This window comes from Stegostoma tigrinum, chromosome 4 (genome assembly GCF_030684315.1).
Source record: "Stegostoma tigrinum isolate sSteTig4 chromosome 4, sSteTig4.hap1, whole genome shotgun sequence".
In the NCBI taxonomy this organism is placed as follows: Eukaryota; Metazoa; Chordata; class Chondrichthyes; order Orectolobiformes; family Stegostomatidae; genus Stegostoma; species Stegostoma tigrinum.
The window spans coordinates 101,541,906-101,567,066 of record NC_081357.1 but is presented as its reverse complement, the minus strand read 5'-3'; the positions used below and the strand labels follow the sequence as shown (position 1 = coordinate 101,567,066).

The following is a 25,161-nucleotide window of genomic DNA, read 5'->3' as shown; positions in this document are numbered from 1 at the left end:
TGATAAGTCCCCAGGGCCAGACCAGATTTATACTAGTTTGCTCCGGGAAGCGAGAAAGGAGGTCGCTAAGCCGCTGGCGAAGATCTTTGCTTCCTCACTCTCCATGTGAGTCATACCGGAAGATTGGAGGGAGGCAAATGTTGTTCCTCTTTTCAAGAAAGGGAATAGGGAAATTCCTAGAAATTACAGACCAGTCAGTCTTACGTCTGTGGTCAGCAAGGTTTTGAAAAGAATTCTGAGGGATAGGATTTGAGACTATTTGGAAAATCATGGCGTGGTTAAAGGGAGTCAGCATGGCTTTGAGAGGGGCAGGTCATGCCTTACAAATCTTACTGAGTTCTTTGAGGAAGTCACGAGACAGGTTGACAAGAGTCGAGCAGTGGATGTGGTGTACATGGACTTTAGCAAGGCATTTGATAAGGTTCCCCACAGCAGGCTCATTCATAAAGTCAGGAGGTATGGGATACAGGGTGATTTGGCTGTCTGGATTCAGAATTGGTTGGCTGACAGGAGGCAGAGAGTGGTTGTAGATGGTAAGTATTCTGCCTGGAGGTCAGTGCTGAGTGGTGTCCCGCAGGGCTCTGTTCTTGGGCCTCTGCTCTTTGTAGTTTTTATAAATGACTTGGATGAGGAGGTTGAGGGGTGGGTTAGTATGTTTGCTGATGACACAAAGGTTGGAGGTGCCGTTGATAGTATCGAGGGCTATTGCAGGCTTCAGCAAGACATTGACAGAATGCAGAGGTGGGCTGAGAAATGGCAGATGGAGTTCAACCTGGGTAAATGCGAAGGGATGCATTGTGGAAGGTTGAACTTAAATGCTGAATATAGGATTAAAGGCAGGATTCGATTCTCGGCAGTGTGGAGGAACAGCGGGATCTTGGTGTTCAAGTGCATTGCTCCCTCAAAGTTGCCACCCAGGTAGATAAGGTTGTTAAGAAAGCATAGTGTGTTTTGGCTTTCATTAAAAGGGGGATCGAGTTTAACAGCCGTGAGGTTATGCTGCAGCTCTATAAAACCCTGGTGAGACCACACTTGGAATATTGTGTCCAGTTCTGGTCGCCCTATTATAGGAAAGATGTGGAGGCTTTGGAGAGGGTGCAAAGGAGATTTACCAGGATGCTGCCTGGACTGGAGGGCTTGTCTTACGAGGAGAGGTTGACTGAGCTCCGACTTTTCTCTCTGGAGAGAAGGAGGAAGAGAGGTGACCTGATCGAGGTGGACAAGGTAAATGAGAGGCATGGATAGAGTCGATAGCCAGAGACTTTTCTCCAGGACAGGACTGATTGCCATGAGGGGTCGTAGTTTTAAGGCGTTCGGAGGAAGGTGCAGAGGAGACGTCAGAGGGATGTTATTCACCCAGAAAGTTGTGAGCGCATGGAATAGTTTACCAGTGGTAGTAGTGGAAGCGGAGTCATTAGCGACATAGAAGCGACTGCTGGACATGCACATAGACGGCAGTGAATTGAGGGGAATGTAGGTTAAGTTATTTTATTTTTGTATTAGGATTATGCCACGGCACAACATCGTGGGCCGAAGGGCCTGTACTGTGCCGTACTTTTCTATGTTCTATGTCCTATGAAACCCACACAGACACAGGCAGAATGTGCAAACTCCATAGACAGTTGCCCTAGACAACCTTGTCTTGACCTTTCTAAAGCTTCCTTAGGCAACTGTCCTCAGGTCAATGTGGAGGTACAACAAGCCTTGTTATAACCAGCATCTTCCGACCAGGTTCCCTTGATAAACTTGCAAAGCATTGAATGACTAAAATACCAGGGGTTTACTGTATTATTGCGATGTCTGAGTAGTCAATTGAGAAGGCACTCAATTGCTAAATTTTAATTAAGGCAAAGGTGTAGTACTATTTAAGTGATTTATGCAGTAAATGAAGTATAACAGTGATGTATATATCCCTTGCACTAAGTTTCTATTACTTTGTGTGTTTTTACATTGATAATGTGGATTTCTTGATCAACTGGCACACTCCTGGTTCCAAAGGTACTGGTTAATAAAAGGTTTGCGGTACTATATTCTGTGATATCCTTCTGTGCTGTAAACTATTCTAGGGCTGAGAGTGAAACAGCACCCTAATGTTGCCTGCCTATACCACTTTCCAGCTGATCAGTGGAACCCTGATGAGGTTTCTTCCCTCTCAAGGAGTACTGATTAACATCTATTCTGCATCTGTCTGGCACAGATAAAATTAGAAACTCAAGGACAATTACATAAACCGTGAGATTCAGTAGAATTATGTCCCTTTCGCTCCTAGGAAGATAATTGCTGTCAGTTACAGGAAAACGTCTGACATTTATGTTTGGATTTAATTTGGATCCATAGAGCATAACCTCAGGCATTTTTCTATATTCACTCTGGGGTTGTAGGCATCACTAACTGGCAAGCGTTTATGTCCAGTCCCAAGTTGCCCTTGGGAAGGTGCTGGTGGGCTATCCTCTTTATCTGCTACCATCCATGCTGTAGATCTACTTTGACATTACTGAGGGAATTTCAGAAATTTGACTCAGTGAAATTGAATGAAGTGGGAAATATACTGAAGTCAGGATAGCGAGTGACTTGGAAGGGAACTTACTGGTGGGGGTGTTCCCATGTATCTGTTGCCATTTTTCCTCCTGATAGAAGTGGCTGCGGTTTTGCAAGGTGTTGTCTAAGGATCAGTGTTGAATTTCTGCAGTGTATCTTGTAGACAGCACACACTGCTGCTACGGAGCATCAGTGGTGGAGGGAGTGTATGTGGTGACAGTTAAGTGGGCAGCTTTGTCCTGGGTGATATTGAGCTTTGAGTATTATTGGAGTTGCACTCATCTAGGCAAGTGAGGAGTATTCCATCACACTCCTGACTGCGCTTTGCAGATAGTGGGCAGGCTTTAGAGAGTCAGGTGGTGAGCTGTTTGCTGCAGTTTTCCTATGCTGTGACCTGCTCTTAGTGCCACTGTATGACATGGTGAGTTTAGTTGAGTCTCTGGTTAGTGATAACCTTGTGAGGGATTTAGTGGTGGTAATGCCATGAATATCGAGAGGCGATGGTTAGACTGTTTCTTAATGGAGATGGTCATTCCCTGGCATTGTCCGACACAAATGTTACTTGCCACTTTCAGTTCAAGTCTGGATATTGTCCAGGTCTTGCTGCATTTGGGTATGTGAATGGTGCTGAACATTTGTACAATCATTAGAGAACATTCCCCCTTCTGACCTTAAGATGGAGGGAAGGACATTAATTAAGCAGGTGAAGATGGCTGGGCCTAGGACATGACACTGAGTAACTCCTGCAGAATGTTCTGGAGCTGGGATGACTGACCTCCACCAACCACAACCATCTTCCAGTGTGCTGTAACAAGCAGCGTTGTCCTCGTAATACCCATGATTCCAGTTTTTCTTAGGTTTGACGATGCCACATTTGACTGAATGGAGCCTTGATGTCAAAAGTTATCACATCTCACTTCTGGAATTCAGCAGTTTTGCCCATGGCTGTAATGAGGTCAGGAGCTGAGGCGCCCTGGCAGAACGCAAACTGAGCGACACTGAGTAGTTGAAAACTACCTTCCATCACCTTACTGATGATCGAGAGAAGATTAATGGTTTGGTAATTGGTGGGGTTGGATTTGTTTTGCTTTGTGCAAACAGCACAAACCTGGTCAATTTTTCACATTGTCAGGCAGATGCCAGTGTTGTAGCTGTCTTGGAACAGTTTGATGCAGGGTGTGACAGTTCTGGAGCACAAGTCTGCAGTACAATTCCTGGAATGTCAGACTCCATAACCTTCAAGTTAAAACGCAAACCTGACAATGATGTGGGATTTTCTTGCTTAGCGGACATTATTGACTCAGTTGGGTTTTGAGGACAACTCCCAACACCCTGGCCTCTTTTAATGATGCCAGTTTCTTTTTTAATGTTCTCTTCATTATAAATGTGGTTTCCTAGTTGTCCATAATCTCGTCTTCAGAAAATTAGCTGAGTTTCTGGTTTAATAGTGTGGCACAGTGCTCAGTGGTTAGCAGTACAGTCTCACAGCACTAGGGTCTTGGATTTGATTCCGCTCTCAGGCAACCATCTGTGTGGAGTTTGCTCATTCTCCCCACGTCGACATGGGTTTCTTCTGAGTGCTCCAGTTTCCTTCCAAAGTACAAAGATGTGCAGGTTAAGTGGATTAGCCATGCTCAAGTGCCCATAGAGTCCAGGGGTGTCTGGGCTAGGTGACTTAGCCATGGAACTGCAAGTTTGCAGGGACAGGGTCGAGGGGTAGGTCTGGATGAGATAGTCTTTGCATGATCAGTGTGGATTCAATAGTCTAAATGGCCAGCTTCCACACTGTAGGGATTCTATGAATAGTCTAGTGATAATACCACTAGGTCAGTAATGCCACTCCTCTCCCCTTAGGGTACAATGTGTTGTTTAAACTGGTGAATTTCTCATTATTTCACACTAGTTTTCAAGACCAGTTTGAATTACTCAGGTCAAGCATGGTTAGAGGATGCGGAATAATTGAACTAACCCCAGAAAATAGGAAATGGGAGGAAGATGAAAATAGGCCTAGAGATGTCCCATATTTGGCCTTGATAAGTACGTTGGCTGCTGACGATTTGTGGTGAATTACATTTTTGATGGTGTGGATTATTATTTTTATCGATTGTATTGTTGTATATGTCATCTCTACTTGCTTTAATAATGTATGCATATATATTTTAATTTGCCTTTGATTAAAATGATTGTGGAACGGGCAAATACTTTTGATTAGTTCTGCATTCTTTGCACCCTTGGATACTACTTATTGATTATTGGCTTAAATAACGTGTAACATGGGTGAAAACATTGTGTGAATAATGATTCTGTTGTGGTCGAAGCTGTTGCTGCAGTCAGCATGATCAATCAAAATAACTGCTGCAGATGTGTAGAACAACAGAAGCTGAGCTGACAATGAACATCTTTAGCAGAACACACTGGCAACAGAAAAGCAGCATCCGAACGTTGTGGATCACACTATCAAGAGCACCAAAGAACAAAGAAAATTACAGCACAGGAACAGGCCCTTCGACCCTTCAAGCCTGCGCTGATCCAGATCCTCTGAATGAACCCGTTGCTTATTTTCTAAGGATCTGTATCCCTCTGCTCCCTGCCCATTCACGTATCTGTCTAGATACATCTTAAATGACACTATCGTGCCCGCCTCTATCACCTCCACTGGCAACACGTTCCAGGCACCCACCACCCTCTGCGTAAAGAACGTTCAACACATATCTCCCTTAAACTTTTCTCCTCTCACCTTGAAATCGTGACACCTAGTAACTGAGTCACCCAGTCTGGGAAAAACCTTCTTGCTAACCACTGTCTATATCTCTCATGATTTTGTAGACCTCAATCAGGTCCCTCCTAAACCTCTGTCTTTCTAATGTAAATAATTCTAATCTACTCAAGCTCTCTTCATAGCTAGGGTCTTCCATATCAGGCAACATCCTGGAGAACCTCCACTGTACCCTCTCAGAAGCATCCACATACTTTTGGTAATGTGGTGACCAGAACTGTATGCAGTATTCCAAATGTGGTCGAACCAAAGTCGTATACAACTGCAACATGATCTGCCAACTCTTGTACTGGATATCCTGTCCAATGAATGAAAGCATGCCGTATGTTTTCTTGACCACTCTATCAAGCTGCGTTGCCAACTTTAGGGTATAATGTCCCTGAACACCCAGATCTCTCTGAGCATCAATTTTCCCCAGGGCTTCCACTTACCATATAGTTCGCTCTTGAATTGGATCTTCCAAAATGCATCACCGCGCATTTGCCTGGACTGAACTCCACCTGCCATTTCTCTGCCTAGCTCTCCAATCTATATTCTGCTGCATTCTCCAATAATCCCCTTCACTATCTGCTACTCCACCAATCTTAGTGTCATCTGTAAACTTGCTAATCAGATCATCTACACCCTCCACCAAATCATTTACGTATATAACAAACAAGTGGTCCCAACATGGATCCCTGTGGAACACCACTGGTCACAGTCCTCTATTTTGAGAAACTCCCTTTCACTACAACACTGTGTCTCCTGTTTCCCAGCCAATTCTCTATCCGTCTAGCTACTACACCCTGGACCCCCTACGATTTCACTTTCTCCATCAGCCTACCATGGGGAACCTTATCAAATGCCTTACTGAAGTCCATGTATATGACATCTACAGGCCTTCCCTCATCTATCAACTTTGTCACTTCCTCAGAGAATTCTATCAAGTTGGTAAGACATGACCTTCCCTGCACAAAGCCATCCTGCTTATCAGTAATAAGCCCATTTTCTTCCAAATGCAAATAGATCATATCCCTCAGTATCTTCTCCAGCAGCTTCCTCACCACTGACGTCAGGCTCGCTGGTCTATAATTGCCTGGATTATCCTTGCTACAATTTTTAGTAAGGGGACAACATTAGCAATTCTCCAGTCCGCCGGGACCTCATCCATGCTCCAGAATGCTGAAAATATCTGTTAAGGCCCCAGCTATTTCCTCTCTCGTTTCCCTCAGTAACCTGGGATAGATCCCATCTGGACCTGGGGACTTGTCCACCCTAATGCCTTTTAGAATACCCAACACTTACCCTTCCTTATGCCGACTTGACCTAGAGTAATCAAACATCCATCCCTAACCTCAACATCCGTCATGTCCCTCTCCTCGGTGAATACTGACGCAAAGTACTCATTAAGACTCTCACTCATTTTCTCTGACTCCTCGCATAACTTCCCTCCTTTGTCCTTGAGTGGGCTAACCCTTTCTCTAGTTACCCTCTTGCTCCTTATGTACGAGTAGAAGTCTTTGGGAGTTTCCTTAACCCTGTTTGCTCAAGATATTTCATGATCCCTTTTAGCTGTCTTAATTACTTGATTCAGATTGGTCTACTTTCCCAATATTCTTCCAAAGCTTTGTCTGTTTTCAGTCACCTAGACCCTATGAAGAAGGGTCTAGGCCCAAAACGTCAGCGTTCCTTCTCCTAAGAAGCTGCTTGGCCTGCTGTGTTCATCCAGCTCTATACCTTGTTATCTCAGATTCTCCAGCATCTGCAATTTCTATTATCTCTAGACCTTATTTATGCTTCCTTTATTCCCCTTGCTAGTCTTACAATTTCACCTGTCATCCATGGTTCCCTAATCTTGCCCTTTCTATCCCTCATTTTCACAGGGACATGTCTGTCCTGCACTCTAATCAACCTCTCTTTAAAAGCCTCCCATATATCAAATGGGGACTTACCCTCAAACAGCTGCTCCCAAAGCATATTCCCCAGATCCTGCGGAATTTTGCTATAGTTGGCCTTCCCCCAATTTAGCACTCCTCCTTTAGGACCACTCTCGTCTTTGTCCATGAGTATTCTAAAACTTACGGAATTGTGATCAGTAACCCCCCACTGCAACTTCAACCACCTGGCCGGGCTCATTCCCCAACACCAGGCCCAGTATGGTCCCTTCCCAAGCTGGACTATTTACACACTGCTCTATAATACGTTCCTGGATGCTCCTTAGAAATTCTGCTCCATCTAACCCCTTAACACTAAGTGAATCCCAGTCAATGTTGGGAAAATTAAAATCTCCCATCATCACCAAACCATTGCTCCTACATCTTTCCATAATCTGTCTACATCTGTCTACATATTTGTACCTCTATCTCAGGCTGGCTGTTGGGAGGCCTGTAGTGCAGCCCCAACACATTGTTACTGCACCCTTCCTACTTTTGAGCTCTAGCCATATCGTCTCACTGCTCAAGCCCTCCATAGTGCCCTCCTTTAGCACAGCTATGATATCCTCTGACCAGTAATACAACTCCTCCACCCCTTTTACCTCCTGCTCTATCCCACGTGAAGCATCTATATCGTGGGATATTTAGTTGCCAATCTTGCCCTTCCCTCAACCAAGTCTCAGTATTAGCATAACATCATTCTCCGGGTACCAATCCAAGCCCTAAGTTCATCTGCCGTTCCTACAACACTTCTCGCATTAAAACAAACGCACCTCAGACCACCTGTCCCTTTGCGTTCAACTGCTCTCTGCCTACTCTTCCCCTTAGTCACACTGACTTCATTATCTAGTTCCTTACAGGCTTTAGTTACTACCTCCTTATGGTCTACTAGCCTCTTCATTTGGTTTCCATCCCCCTGCCACATTAGTTTAAACCCTCCCCAACAGCATTGGATCTACCATACGTTTGGAAAGAAAATATATTTGAAGATCTCTAGATTTGTCACATGAAAATTAAGAGCTGTAGTTTTTTTATTGGAAAGTTGACTGATCTAACAGTGGAGCTACTCGTCAAGATTGGGAAATTCAGATTGAATTTGCGGAAAATGAGGTGAAAACATTTTGCCAATTTACATAATGAAGCTTACAGACAGAGAGGTAGTTACTTTGTAGTTTATTCTGAAGAAACATTTTGAACATTGAGATTTGGACTTTGGGCAGCTTCCAAGTATTTTGCAGAAGTTGGGGAAAATATCTACTGTAAACAATCCTCAACCAGTTGAAAATGTTTGAAAGCAACTTCTTGGCTCTTACAAATTAACTTTAATTGATTGAAAAATTACTTGGAATCCCATATGAAAAAAGAAACTATTTTCTGATGAAAGTGGTGAAAGAGATTATAGTAATCTAGACTCAAATTATGAACTGGAAATCAAAAACTAGGTGCAGGTCAATCAGAGATAGTAGGAACTGCAGATGCTGGAGAATGCAAGGTAACAAGGTTTAGAGCTGGACGAACACAGGAGGCCAAGCAGCATCAGAGGAGCAGGAAAGATGACATTTCAGGTCTAGATCCTTTTTCAGAAAAGGTGAAATATACAGTTTACTGTAACTGTGTGATGGCTTCCAGTCTCTGCTCAGAACTAAAATATTCTTGCATTTTAACTTGCACTTAGATGAGTTTTCAAAATTTACATTTACATTACTGTGAAATTTTTTTGCGTGTTTAGCTCAGTTGACTGGCGGCTGGTTTACGTTGGAAGTAAAGCCGACAGTGCAGGTTCAATTCTCACGCTGGCTGAGAAAATTCCCTCCTCCTCACTCTTTCCCCCTTGCCTCAGGCTGAGGTTAATTTAAAGGAACATTTCTGTGGTCCTCTGGAACCGTGATGATTTTATGACTAGTTTGTTGAGCAATCTCAGCCTGGTGAAACGTGATTCTGCCATTTCAGTATCGAAGGTTGAAGCTGAGCTTGGACAATCTAATCTCAGTCATCACTAACAGTATGTTAGCGATAATGGGAACTGCAGATGCTGAAGAATCCAGAGATAACAAAGTGAGGATCTGGATCAACACAGTAGGCCAAGCAGCATCTTAGGAGCACAAAAGCTGATGTTTCGGGCCTAGACCCTTCAGTGCTGTTGTGATTGATCAAAATGCTGGCCTCCTAGATCAAAAAAGTGTCTAAATAAGATTAGAAACATAGCATTCACTGACCTCCTTTCTCTTGTTAACTCATTAAGTTCACCTTTGCACGCAGATGGCAGTAGCTGCTAAATTAAAAGATACAATGTAAACTGCTTTAACTACAGGTAATTTTATCTCATGCTAAGGATATCCAATCCAATATAAAATGGAAAGTAGGTGTTATTGAGAGGCGAACCATCTCAATCCCAGGACTTTGTCCTGGCCAAGTCTTGCAGCAGTGCCCTTGCCCAACTACGTTCAACTACTTCACTGATTCTGGTATACGTTACATCTGCTTTGTGATTCTTTTCCTATATCTAAACTGATTAGGTATTGTCCACTGAATACATTGGAGCTACTCTCTGAGGGCCATGCAGTATCATTTTCCAAACCCACAATATACAAGCTTCTCAAGTTCTAGTGATGTCCAACAAATTTGAGAAATTGCTCTGCTGCTTAGCTGTGGAATTGGAAAAATCTGAAGTAATTTGGTGACTTCAGCCATTTCAATTTATTGTTTTAATTCATGGAAGATCCATTCTGATTTGACATCAGGAATTCAAAAACTATTCAAACTGGTCTGGAATATACACCAGAATTCTACACTGCAGTAAAAGAGAAACGTGATCAATCATTTCATTATTTCACGTTTATTTAAAATTTAAAGCACATTTACCTGTACTGTTGATTTTATTTTACTTCAGTTAATTTGGTGCAACATAGCTATATTGTGTATTTTTTGTTGAATAACGGCAAGGCTGAGGAGGCCGTGGCAAGAAAGGGAATTAAATCAAACATACGTACATATTTTTACTTTTGTGTTTTTTTTTGTGGGGCCTGTTAATGCACAAACTGGCTGCAGTACTTTCTGCAGTACAAAGTGGCTACATATTGAAAGGTGCTATATTGATACAATTTATTTATTAGGGTGCGGGATTATATCTCATTGCATCTGGCTATGTGAAGGAAAAAGTGGCGGCAGGGTATATGAGGTGTCATATGGGAATGGTGTTTACCAAGGGAGAAATTGAGAAATTGAGTAATTGAGTAAATTGATTTTCTGAAGGCGGCTCCCGAATCGAAATGTCAAGCTTTCCTGCTCCTCTGACGCTGCTTGGCCCGCTGTGTTCATCCAGCTTCACACCATGTTATCTCAGATTCTCCAGTATCAGCAGTTCCTACTATCTCTGAGAAATAGAGTAAGGTGGCTTTTAAGATACCTGCAGCCATTGGGTTTGTTTGACCAGGAAATACAGGCAGCTGAATTGAGGAGCAATTTAAAGGATAAAGAGTGGAACATCTGTATCAAAGGTGAAATTTTACTCTGCTCAGGACTTGAGGACATTGATATTTCTCAGTAGGGTGCAGCATTGGTTGAATGATGGCTGGGGGGAACAGCAGAAATTTGACCTGTGGGTATGAAAAGGATGGGTACACCACGTTGAATGAAGGAGCTGCTTGTTGCAATGTGTGTATTAATTTGGCTGTTTTTACTTGAAATAGATTTGTTACCTTTTATTGTGAATTTATCGCATAATAGCATGCAACATACCGAGAGGTACAAGTCAAAATTAAAACCATGTGACACATTTGCTTTCTAATGTAGTACAGATAGTGCTTCTTAAAACAGTTTGACACTGAACAGCATCTTCAACTAATATTCCACCTCCACCTCACAAATTTCTAAATGCCTTTAACTTTGTTGATGCAAGATGGTGCAGTGGGTCGACTGCCTGTGTCGACTCAATGATAAAATGATTTATGGTATTTATTATAAAATGATTTCACTATTTTGCTAATTGAGAAAGTTGATACAATTTTAAATTGCGTATCTATAGAAAATAGTACAGCACAACATTGAACTGGCCCTTCAGCCCTTATTGCTGTGCCAAACATGATGCCAAATTAAACTAATCTCTTCTGCCTGACCTTGATCTATATCCTTCGATTCCTTGCATATTCATACGCTTAGCTAAAATTCCCTTAATCACTCCTATTGTATCTGCCTTAACCACCACCCTGGTAGCGCATTCCAGATTCCTATCTTTGTGTAAAACACGTGCCCCTCACATCTCCTTTGAACTTGCCCCCCCCACCCCAGTTAAATGCATGCCCTCTAGTATTAGACATTTCAACCCTTGGAGGAAAAAAAGATTCTGACAGTCAACCTTAGCTATACATCTCATAATTTTATAGACTTCTATTAAGTGTCCCCTCAGCCTCAGCCACTCCAGATAAAACAACCCAAGTTTTTCTAGCCTCTCCTTGTAGCTCATACACTCTAATCCAGGCACAATCCTGGTAAACCTCTTCTGCATCCTCTCCACACCTCCACATCCTTCCTGTAATTTGGCAACCAGAAATGAATGCAATACTCTAAGTGCGGCCTAACCAAAGTCTTATAAAACTGCAACATGACATCCTGGCTCTTTCAGTCAGTTCCCCAAACAATAACGGAAAGGATGCCAAACGCCTTCTTTGCCACCTGATCTACTTTCATGGCCACATGAACCCCAAGAATCCCCCTGTACACCAATGCTGTTCAGGGTCCTGCCATTAACTGTATATTTTTCCTTAATGTTTGATCTCCCAAAGTGCAACACCTCACTGAATTAAACTCCATCTGCCACTTCTCTGCACATATCTGCAACTCATCTATATCGTGGTGTATCCTTTCACAACCTCCTATGCTATCTACAACTCCACTGGTCTTCCTATCGCCTGCAAACTTTACTAGCCCAACCATCTACATTTTCATCCAAGTCACTTATGATATATCATAAACAGCAGAGATCCCAGTACAGATTCCTGAGGAACACCACTAGTCATAGACCTCCAGCCAGGCAAACACCTTTTCACCATTACCCTCTGCCTTCTATGAACAAGCCAATTCTGAATCCAAGTGCCAAGTCACAGTAGATATTAATCTTCTGGATGAGACTGTCATGTGGGATCTTGTTGAAAGGAATGTTAGCATTTAACAGGGAAAATTTGAGAAACATGGTTACCTCAGTTTCTGCTACTGAAAAGATTACGTAGTCCCAACATAAGTGAATACCAACCAATATTACAAACAAGACATTGATCATGTCATCACAAAACCAAAATGCTGCCAGTGATTGCGTACCACAAAAAGTTTCAGTAAGAGTCCAAAATTTATAGGGATCTTGAGAGGTATGCAACTTTAGAAAGTCTACTTATCAACAGCAGTATAAATATTGTGCCTGTATACTGTACTCAATCAATAATAATAATTTCCTTGAGAATAATATACACGATCAAACATAATACAACGATACCTGCATTGCTGACGGGAAGAGCTCCTCCAACCACTCCTAAAGGTTTACTGGAAAGATTAGAATTAGCCCAGGGGCTGCGAGTATTGAAATTTTTACCTGCATTGGCAAGTGGGGTGCTCTTGGCATTTATTCCTGCCGGATCAAAAAGACTTCAATTATTAAAATTGCAGTATCCACTTTCTTTGATTGTCTACCAGTTTCAAGAATGTAAAAATAAAAGGCAAAATGTGAAATACTTTTTATTTTAAGATTGTGATTTTTTTTTAAAAACCTTCAGCTTAGCCAGTTATTGTAACTTTTAGAGGTTGTATTTCATCCAATCTGTATTTTTCCCCTCTCAACAATACCTTTATTAGTCTCTACAAAATGTCCACCATTATTTTCTGTTTATCAAGAATAAGTAACACTTCAATGAGTTTGTAATGACTGAAGTCCATCTGCATGTATATTATAAATCTACCACAATGAACAGTTTTGCTTTGGTCACCCATTATAGATTAGAACCCCTGTGCATCACCTAGCCAAGAAAAAATTTAGAATATGAAATATCTTCATCCTTATGTTGTATGATAGATTGTCTAGTCTTTTTCACAATTAACAATGGATAACACAAAATCAGAATCCCATCTTTAGCTAACGGCAGTGAATTCTGTGTTCACAATTTGTTGCCAGTTCCAATAACAACATTTCTGCAGACTTCATGCTACACTTTAATCCTGCAGGTTCATTTAAACATCACTTTTTTTTTGGTTTGGTTACCCAGCCTCATAACATTGGGCTGGTAGGAGTGAAATAAAAAGGATTACCAGAAAGATAAATCAGAAAAAAGCAACTAAATGATGCAAAACATGGGATTTAAGCCCAAAGAGAGGATTGGAAATAAAAAAGGAGTGTGAGATAATTCTGAGCTAGAAGATCAATAGCATACAGAAGCAAAAGTGGTATGGGTAACGTGACACAAACAGATAACCCACTCTGCTAGGCTTTTAATATTGTAATTGTTGCTTATGTGAGAACGTGCAAGTTAAATTTGCTTGATTTTACTTCAAATTTGAAGCTCACACTCTTGACCTTCGAGATAAATGCTCTCTGTGTAATTTTAATCAACTTTTTTTGTTACGAACCTGGTAGATACCTGGATTGTTTCAGATAGTGATACTTGGCTGAAGAAGCTCTAGATGCAGTTGTATCTGGTTGAGGCATTATAATGGCTGTAGGCATATTGTTGCTGTTTGATTTACTATTTGAAGAGAAATCTAAAAGGTTTCCCATTCTGTAACAGATGTACATTAAATTATTTGAAAATTCACAGAGAAAAAGTTGAAAATGACACACTTAGTTATAATAATGGCCTTCTTACTTAAACTGTGATTCTTGAATTTGTTTTTTTGTATCATTTAAATGTGCATTTTTAGTTAGCGAGCTAAATGTTAAGTCCCCTGAATCACTCCGGTTGTTGAAATCTTTCAAAACCACATTACTCCATCGTCGTGCATTGCCTTTTGGCTGTGTGCTGCTGCTGCTGCTGCTGCTGCTGCATACACTTTCCTCTGTCCTGTTCACTTTCTGTAATCAGAAGAAAAATTGCACCAGGTATTATAACAAATGCTGGAAGTTAAATTATAACAAACAGTACTTTTGACTGAAGTCTTGAAAACAACTAATAATGATACAGAACTACTGACACAGCAACACTGCCCAAGGATCTTCAGAGGTATGGTCAGACAAAATAACAAACGTACAGTGACACACAGATGAAACTAGCAAACAAGAGTCTGAAAGCCTGGACAGGAGGCATAGTTTTACTGCATGGAAAGAGGTCCTTTGTGTCCTTGACAGTCATCAAACATCCAACAATTCGAACCCCATTTTCCCACACTTGGCTCATGATTTGTATGCTTATAGCATCTTAAGTGTTCAACAAAATAGGTTTTAAATAGAGTCATACAGCAATGGGAACAAACTCTTCAGTCCATCTAATCCATGCCAGCCATGTTCCCAAACTAAGCTAGTTCCACTTTCCTATGTTTGGTCCATGTTCCTCCAAACCTCTTATTCATGTACTTATCAAAATATCTTTTAAACATTGTAATTGTACCTGCATCCACCACTTCCTCTGGCAGTTTATTCACATACAAACCACACTGTGTGCAAAAAATTGTCCCGCATGTCCTTTTCAAATCTTTCCCCTCTCACCATAAAAATATGCTCCCATGTTTTGAATTTTCCAACCTTAGGGAAAAGACCTTCGCTATTCACCTTATCAATGACCCTCATGATTTTACAAATTCTAGAAGGTAACTCCTTCCCTCCTATGTTCCAATAAAACACCCCAGCCTATTCAGCCTATTTTTAATAACTCAAACACTCCACTCCTTACAACATCCAGGTAAATCTTTTTCTGAACTCTCTCCAAATTAATTATGTCCTTCCTATAACAGGGCGACCAGACTCTACACAGCACTCCAGAAACAGGCTAACCAACGTGCTGAAACTCAACATAACATCGTAACTTCTATACTCAAAGGTCTAAGCGATGAAGGCAAGCATGCTAAATGCCTTATTAACTTCAATCTGTGACACATATTTCAAAGAATTATGTACTTGTACCCCTAGGTGTCTCTGACCTACAACACTATCCAGGGCCCTGTCATTGACTGTACTGGTCCTTGTTTGTTTTACAAAAATACAATGTGTCACATTTACCCAAATTAAATTGTCATGCCTCAGCTCATTGACCTAACTAATCAAGTTCTCTTTGTATTCTTAGACAATCTTCTTCATTAGCTACTATAACACCAAGTTTGGTGTCATCCACAACTTATTAACCATGCCTCCCATATTCTCTTCCAAATCATTTACACAAATGACAAAAAGGAATGAGTTACAGATACCCACGACATTCTGGGTGAAAAATGCTTTCCTTAATTTCCCCTAAAACCTTCATCTTCTTTCCTCACAGATGTGATTTCTGGTTACTCCACTAATGGGAATTGAGTTCTCTCTTATCTACACTGTCTATTCTCCTCAATCAGATCATCTCTCAGCTTTCACTGCTTGAGGGAAAACAACACCAGCCTATTCAGCTTTGCTTTATAGCAGAATCGCTCCACTGAGGAAACACCTTAGATCTCTTCAGCTGCTTTCAGGATCTATGAATATGCACATCAAGGTCTCATTGATCCTCTGTGCTTCCAATGGACCTACCATTCAAAGTGTACTCCTTTGCCTTATCAGCCATCCCAAAATGTAATGGGAAGCAAATCCAAAGCATAGTACATTATATCACCAACTGTACACCTTCAATGTGACAGAAAGTGAACATGGAATGAACAGAAGAACAGAGCTGGAGAAGCACAGAACATTAGGGATGAGCAGCTGTAGGTCTGGAAGCTACAGAAAAATGGGGTGACAAATACATTGATAAATGTACACGAGTATGGAATTTTAAATTGTAGAACAGTATTCAATACCTAAATTTTGAAATAAAATTTCGTAAGTAAATGGCCTAGGGAAAGCCTGGACATAAGAAATGTTATGGATATAGAATCAAGCAACTTTCGTAATAGAAAACATGGGGAAGATGGTCAGATCACACCTGGATAGAATCTCAAGACTGTTAACCGTCTGAGCAGAAAGGAAGTGAATCAGTGAAAAAGCTAAAAAAATTGTAAAGTTAAAAGATAATTGCTATAGCATCTCATTCAAAACTTGTTGCCAGATTACCTGTCAAATGGCACAAGGGAGGATCAAGACATTTAGTAGAGAGTTAAAGCTAAGTGCTTACAGCATTCATATAAACACGAATGCAGGAATTCAACAATGTCAGTAAGGATAATAAAGATAATAACTGGATCATCACAATGTCATTGATTTCATCAGATATAAGATAAAGAGGTAAAATGTATTATAGCAAGTGAACAAATTTGAATCTGTGATTAGAGTCACAACGTTCACAACTTCAGTTACAAACAAAATCCTCAGCAATGACAACATTCACTTGAAAAGCGCATACTGCATGCCACTCGAGTGATGCTGTATTTCAAAGAGTACTTACTGATTCAAATCTAATCGTTTAAGTTACGCTGTAATAAAGTACGTGGCAAAAGCACTTTTAATTCAGTAATGACTTCAAAAGATCAATTACAAAAGTGCTTGTGGTGCTTAAAAAGGAATACGGTATCATCACAGCAACCTAATAAGGCTGAAAATATCATGAACACATCCACTTTAAAAAAATGTGAAGAAGAAATAATCAAACATTATCTCTTTAGTTCCTATAGAAGACTGACTACAAATAAACTTGAAAATTTGTCTTAATTTTAATCGTAATTGGTCGTAAATGTCTAATATTTTGCAATATTATTTTCTAAACTTAAAAATGTTCGTGTTAGAAGTGTGCGTAAAATTCCGAAACACCAAAAATAATTACATCTGCAATCTTCAGGAACAAGTCTACAAATCAGGAACAGATTTACAAGGAGGGCAGAACAAAAAATGCACTCAAGAATGCAGACATTAAGCAGTACACTTTGGATCATAAGTCCATTTGTGATACACAAGTATACCGCAAATATGGTACGATCACTGCACTGTCTAGAACTATAATATTAAAAATCTAATCAGTTACATCTCTGGCACTAAACAGAAGGGTAAATTCACTACAACAAAATAGTTTTTTTTCATTAAGTCCATGAAATCCAACCTGAGATATTTTGGTATTTAGTGAAGGAAGAAGATTTTGATGGGGTTTCTCTTGTTCGCCTTGGTTTTCTCTGTCAAGTGAACCAGGTGCTGGATCTGTTTGCCTCATATATATTTGATGCTGAGAGGGTGTAATTTGTTGAAGTGGCCTTGAAGGTGGATGAGGATGATGCAGAGGTGGGGGCTGAGGTGGAGGTACAGGCTTCAACTGATTAACCGAATGTTTGTGCTGTGTTTCTCTTTGCTGCCTTCCATATTCTTGCATTTGCTGAGGAGTTCCCAGAGCTTGACCAACATGGAAATAGGGATAACGTAGTGCCTACAAATGCAAAGGATTGGAAAAGACTATTATAAATACTTACAATGATACAATGGGTAAATTATGCAATATAACACAAGCCAAAGGTAGCTTATTAAATCTTTCAACTAGATAGCAGATACAAGCAAAGTGTCACATTCAGGTATACTTCAATTCTCAATTTATACCCATTTGGAACTGCTTTAATTGACCTGCAAGGATCTGACAATGATGGAGTTTTGATGATGTTTCCTTCTAAATATCACATTGTCCCAATCTACTGAGCTATGACTAACACTTCTCCGAGAACAGAAGTCACATCAGTCAAGATCCTACAACACTCATAGGGACTGACAATATTAAATTAGCTTATTTCAAAATTCCTAAATAACGTAGCAAAAAAATTCTGAAGTCACTGAGAAAACCTACTACTAAAAAGGACATAGATACCAAAATGGAACAAATACCAAAGACTTTAGCTACATGAATCGCTACTTTTGGTCACTACAAAGCTTTGTACATACACTTTCCTTTATTTAAGTTGAGTTTATCAAATGAATTGCCATTTACTCAAGCACTTCCAGAAGCTACACAGAGCATCAGCAAACAATACCAATAATGTTCAAAAACATAGTAGTCAAAAGAAAAATCAACTTCAGATACAGGGTTCAATAATATTAAACCACAGAACTGCGTTACAATTCTAGGTAATGTTATAACTGGACAAGTCAGAAATCTAGCTTTTCAATCATATTTTATTTTGTTTTCATTTTAACGAGGTGATCTCTCACTGAAACAAATGCACCCAGTGTTGCTGATTTGGTTTCAACAATAAAACTAAAATTTATTAAGCAAAGAAAACGAAGATAAAATAGAACAGGCAAAACAAACACATGCCAGAAATATAACCCATCAGTTCCAAACTAACTCCTTGACAAGTTAATCATTAATCTTCTTAACACAAAAAAAGTCACTAATTCAAAAATCCAAACATAAGTATTAAAATATATATAAAATCTCAAGTTAACATCACAATTGAAAACTGATTTTTTTTTAATGTGAAGGACATATAGCAATTGGATTTGTGACAACTACTTGATATGTCTGCATAACAGGTTGCATTAAATCAATCTTAAAAATGGGCGCATAAAACATTACTTGTCATTCTGAAGGAATTCAAACAGAAAATACCAATTTCAACCCGGATTGGGCAGTTTGAATTTGTAATGATAGTGTGTTGACAATTCTCTACAGCACAGAGGGGAATACCAGGACAAACAGGCAAACTAACCTTTGGAGGAAAGCTAATAAAACTGAATTACAGACCCAATCTTTCATTTTGCTTTTGAAAACAAAAAATGATCCCTTAGTGCTTTCCTAAAAAAGAATTCAGGACAAAATGCAAAATACAAAAATCTGAGTGTGAATACATTTTTACAGATTCATAGAATCCCTACAGTGCTGAATGAGGCCATTCAATCTGCACTGACCCACCACACCACATCCCGTAACCTCATACAGGGATTTTACTACGGCCAATAGAATTAAACTGCATAGTTTACGGAGAAAATTCTGATGCTTGGTGCCAATATTTTTTCCTACCTGTGGTGAAGCACTGAATTACACAATTTACAGCAGAAACAGTGCATTCGACTGAATTGGTACATCCTGATGTTAACACTCCACAGGCCTCCTCCCAACCTACTTCTAATCCCAACAGTAAAACAGCAAGGCTCTCGCTCTCATGTGTTCATACTTTAATTTTCAAGGCATCCATTAGATCTATCAGCCATCTTTGAGTAACAGCCTGTTCAGCCTTCTGTGATCTGTAAAATCTCCCAGTTCCAGTATTATCCCTGAATTCTTTTGTTTTCAGTGTTTCCATGTTGTACATGAAGGCCAAAACAGTGCACAGATCATGAGTATGATCTAACCAAGAACTGAAATAAATTCAACTTAGCATTGAAATGCAGAAAAGTTATGTCTCAAGAAATGAACTACTACTTTTTTTAAAAAAATGTCCTTGACGTGTCATGAGTTGAATAGCTTTCTTCTGCTCGAACTGTCTTATGGTTCCCTCTATAGTGTTTTGTCTACATTGCACCCTCAGTCATTTTTGCTCCTCTTCCCACTTAGTCTAATTTTCCAATCAGTTTTGATCTTTTAAATCTTCTAAGAAAACTGCAACACATCATGGCTCGACACCGAAGCAGATTAATCAACTATTGTAAAAATCTGCTGTAAGGATCACATGTATATGCAGAACTAGATTGATTTAATTCCATTATTTTATTAACGTACAGTTTTCACATACAGACAAGAGATGAAGATGTACTCCTATGATTTTATCCTATCATGGACAAATTAGAAGACGGTTGAAAATTCTAGCAAAATGAGCTGAAAGAGCACCTTCAGCTTCTCAAGGTTCAACGATTTTACCATTCCTACAAGGTAACTACAAGCCAAACAATTTCATACAAGCATTAGTACTAAGTACCCAGAAACTGGGTGATTAAGAACTCACCTGGCTCGGAGTTGGTCGCTTTTTTGGGTCCCATTGGAGCATATCTCTCATGAGTTGAATAGCTTCGCTACTTGCATTAGGAATCAAAGTCTTGAGGTTATTGGGGACACACTGAGGCCAACGGAAATTCATGGCTGCTGCAAGCTGATAGCCTTCTGACCAGTTATTCTAAGATGACAATTGCAAAGTTATCCAATGAAGTAAAACAGGGTAATTCAAACAGTGTGAGAGCAAAGTGTTACATGGGCAACTTAAGTTACATTTTTCTTATTTCCCAAATTATAATTTCTAAACTCATTAGTGGCTAAAAGACTGATGGGAACAATGGGTCCAGAGAACATGCAGTAAACCAATACTACAGCAAAATAAGGTGTATCTGAAATAATTTTAGATAATTATGAAACCTAAAATAAAAATAGAAACCATTGGAAATAAAAGCTCCATCAGCATTCATGGGGTGAGAAATAGTTAATATTCAAGGTTGGTAACCCGTCACAAGACTAAGAAAAAATTAGAGATGCAATCAGTTCTCAGCAGCTGAGCCACCATTCAAGAAAATCAACACCATCCAGGACAAAGCAATCCACTTGATTGGGATCCCATCCCCTACCTTAAACTTTGAGTTCCTGAACCTGTTAAGACAGTGGCAGCAATGTGCTTGGCAAGAATTCAACAAGGCTCCATAGGCAGCACCATCCAAACTATAAAAATTTACCAACTAGAAAGACAAGGGACAGATACATGGGAACACTGCCTGAAAATAACCGCCACCCAACTCATACACTAACAGCCTTGGAACTATATTGTAATTCCTTCTCAGTTGCTGGATCAAAATACCAGAATTCACTTTTTAACAGCTTTGCACTGTGCCTATACCACCTGGATTGCAGTAGTTCAAGAAAGTGGCGCACCACTATCCTCTCAAGGGTAATTAGGATGGGCAACAAAAGCAGCCTAGCCAAAGACAGTAAAATCCCATGAAAGAATGCACTGGGAAAAAAAAAGTCCACTGTTAATGGAGGAGGGTAGGAAAAAGATTTGTGGAGATCCAGGATAGTCAGGAGGGTAGATGACATTCAATGACAAAATAGTTTGTTGTGCAAAGCAAATTAAGTGCTAATGAGCTGAGCAAAGAAGCAAGATATGTCTGCAGAAGGTGTGATTAACAGGATGAACCACCAGCAAAGAATGAAATAAAAGAGAGACAGGATATGATGCAAAACCTGTCCCTTTCACCTCTTCCCTTGTCATCAAGGCATTGGACACAACCTCCAGATGAAAGTGCAATTGATGCATAGTTCATACATTTGAACAAACAAATCAGGAGATTCAGAAGGTCATTCATGCCCTTCAGCTTGCTCTGCCTTTCAAAGAGATCATGGTCGATCAGACTGTAACCTCAAATCCGCATTCCTGCCTACCCCAATAATTTTCATCCCTTTGCTGAACAGGATCTAATTACTTCTGCCTTAAAACCATTCAAGGGACTGTCTTCCTGAAAGGTGCTAAAGGTGCTTCCTGAAAGGACCTGAAAGGTCCTGAAAGTTCTAAAAATTCAAGACTGAGCGAAAAATTTCACAACATCTGTTTTAAAATTGGCAACTGATGATTTTTAAACAGTAACCCAAGTTCCAAACCCTGCCAAAAGAGGATACATTCTTTATACAAATGTGTTGTTGAGACATCAGTATGTTGTATTTTTCAATCAACTCACCACTCACTCTTTTAAACTCCAACAGATACAAACCCAGCCCCTCAAGTCAAGAAAATAAAATGTGAGGCTGGATGAACACAGCAGGCCAAGCAGCATCTCAGGAGCACAAAAGCTGACGTTTCGGGCCTAGACCCTTTAGCTAGTATTCACTGATAGTGATACTTCTCTACATTGGAGACCAAACTCAGATGTAAAACCACTTGAACATTGATTCAGTTCACAAATCAATCCCAAGCTTCTGGATGCTTAAAATTGAAGTTTGCCATTGATCCCTGCAGTATTCTAATGGAATTCAATGGAAAAGGTACTGAACTGCATCATTCGAATAGACATTTAAGCCTTCCACACTCAGCACTGAACTTGGATAAGCTATAGATAGGTATAAAAACAAGCATCATCTTAAAGATGAATAAGCAAAAGGGACAACTGGAGATATACTACACAAGTAATAACAGGCCTGAGAAGTAAAGGAGATAAGCCCTGCATTTAGTCAATATGTGGTTTTCACCACAGCAAATCAGAGTGATTGAATCCCTACAGTGTGGAAGCAGGCCATTTGGTTCATCAAGTCAAACCAACACACTCCACTACCCCATCCCTGTTAGTCGGCACATCCCTGGACACTATGGGCAATTTAGCAAAGCCGATCCGTCTAACCTGCATAACTTTGGACGATGGAAGGAAACCAGAGCACCCAGAGGAATCTCATGCAGACACAAAGAGAAAACCTGCGCAGAATGTGCAAACTCCACACAGACAGGTGCCCAAGCAAGGAATCGAACTTTACTGCATACAATTTAAAGATGTTGAAACCAAATAAGAAGTCTCAAACATACGAAACAGCAAAAATGTTGCAGAATTGCACACATCTCCAAGTCTTCCCTGATCCCCAGTAGCATTCAAGTTTGACATCAATCAAACACCATTACTTTCTCTTCAGGTGTGACTGTTTACATTAATGGTGATGTCATACGCTACAGGCATCAACATGGAGTCAGAGTTGTACAGCATGAAAACAAACCCTTCGGTCCAACTTATCCATACTGACCAGATATCCTAAATTTATCCACATTGTGACTTTTCAATTAAAGTAAATGCAAGCATTTCATTAATGTTTTACACCTTTTTAGGGGTTCCTAAAACTTGGCAAATTTTGAAAATCTCATCTATTTCACTGGAGCCAGGAAAGAGAGGTCTTAATGTGTATAGTTCTGCCATAATACAACCAACAGCCCACATGTCAATAGGAGAACTGTAATTTGTCGAGCGTAGAAGGACTTCGGGTGCTCGGTACCTATTAACAAAAGAAAAGAAAAAATTAGGCAAGAGTCTTGTAGAACATAACATAACAAGGAAATATCATGTGAATACTTTGATTTGTTCCGTCCCAAAATAAAAATTAATTAATTGGATATTTTGGCTTCATTTGAAATGCACTAACTCCATCTGCTGTTTAATATGAGGCCATTACTCATCTACTTTTCTGATCTTCATGATAAAATACTTTGGAGTTGGTTTTAGAGAATCATTTAGAATCTAACAGATGAGAGTATACAATATAAACACACAAATCCAGAATGCAAGAAGCAGAAAAGTTCCAAACATTCTTAAAATTATTTCCCAAGGTAGGGAGCCCAGAAATGGATAATCCAGTTGCAATCAAACCAGATTCACAATAACACAGCTGTTTCGGTATTGTCCCTATATCCCATATGCATTATTAATCCTTTCAGCCCTAAAATTATGCATATATATACCCACCGGTTCCCCTGTTATTGCATCCCATTTAGATTTATAGCTGGAATTTCATATTGGGTCTCATTTCAGTGGGAAAGACCAGGAATCACTTCAAGGTTCTAGAATCAGAGTCAATTCAGCCCACCTAGTCTACATCAACCCTCCCAAGAGCATCCCACCTGGACCCAGAACCCCCATCCTATCCCTGTAATCCTACATTTACCATGGTTAATCCACCTAGCCTGCACATCTTTGGACTGTGGCAGGAAACTGGAGTACCCGGGGAAAACTTACAGACGTGGGAGACCGAGCAAACTTCATACAGCTTTAAATTTCCATTTGTCCGTTTATTCCACCAGACTATGGCCATGTCCCTCACCATTTACTGTATTTTTCAAGTTTTCTTGAAATCATGTCCCAGATTTTAAAAAAGGTAACTGATACACATCAAAAAAAAGCAATGAACCTGAAACAGACCCCGATATCATTCCCAAGACCAACAAAAATTCATACTGCTCATTGTTAGCCCTCACTCAGCAAATTTCATATCCATGTTGCTATTTCACTTTAATTAATCCACATTTGTTTAAGTGACTGTTAATTGGATCCTAAATTATCATTTTTAAAACCTTTCCCACCACTGAAGTTAAACTAACTAAGCACTGCTTATCCTTACCAGGTAGTCCCAGGTTGCAAACAGATAACATTCTAGAGGCTGTTCGTAGGTCAATTTGTCCAAAAACTGGAACATGATATGGTATAACTTAAATCAGTCGCTCGTAAGTACAGGAAATGTTCATATGTCAGGTCTTTAAACTACCCCCCTGTATGAGTGTGTGCTCATTATTGTGAGCATTCATAAGTTGAATACTCAAACTGTGGACCCCCATAAATATTTTTGAACAAAGGGTGTAATATTAGTTAATGTTCTGTCCTATGGAAGATTGAAAGATTGTAGTCAAGACCTGCGCAATTTCCCCCTCACTTCCCACTGTATCCTTTGATGCACCTCATCTGGCTGTGATAAGCTCAAACGCCTTCATCATTATTTAGCCAATCAGTACCTCATCTACTTTCTCTTTCATAATGACTTGCAAGATCATCTCTCCTTCACTCCTGCCCTCAAACTTTTTCTCCCTTATATTACTCTCTATCATTGTCACCATTCAGGGAGATCTATATTTTTGTATCATGTCTAAAAATAAGTTCTGTTCCTGACTTGAGGACATCTCCAATACCATAATACTCTTCTGAATCAGTCGTGTATGTTTCCTCGTCTCTCCTGAGTGCCTTCTATTGAGAATATTTAACATCTAATCATGCCCTTTTAGAAAGCCACGTCCCCATATTGCCTAATCATTGTATAACTGTACTGATGTCTGCATATCTCAGTCTTATTTATTACACTTTCATAAACACATACTCTAAGCTTAGACATTAGCTTATTTCCTAATACTCCAACATCATGTAAT

The 25,161-nt window shown here is 39.9% G+C and overlaps 1 protein-coding gene across 5 annotated transcripts in view; it reads right to left on the bottom strand.

The window, feature by feature from the left end:
- LOC125452254 (serine/threonine-protein kinase ICK-like) overlaps positions 1-25,161 on the bottom strand; it is a 59,194-nt gene that overhangs the window by 12,029 nt on the left and 22,004 nt on the right. For 2 of the 5 annotated variants that reach the window (XM_048530427.2, XM_048530426.2), the window contains 6 exons: positions 23,075-23,246; positions 20,239-20,406; positions 17,418-17,735; positions 14,073-14,278; positions 13,837-13,985; positions 12,713-12,844 (listed from right to left, as the gene is read on the bottom strand). In XM_048530427.2, coding sequence (XP_048386384.1) covers positions 12,713-12,844; positions 13,837-13,985; positions 14,073-14,278; positions 17,418-17,735; positions 20,239-20,406; positions 23,075-23,246 — 1,145 coding nt within the window. The remainder of the gene's footprint in view (positions 1-12,712; positions 12,845-13,836; positions 13,986-14,072; positions 14,279-17,417; positions 17,736-20,238; positions 20,407-23,074; positions 23,247-25,161) is intronic. The other 3 variants (XR_009445702.1, XR_007247508.2, XM_059645581.1) reach the window with 3 other exon arrangements.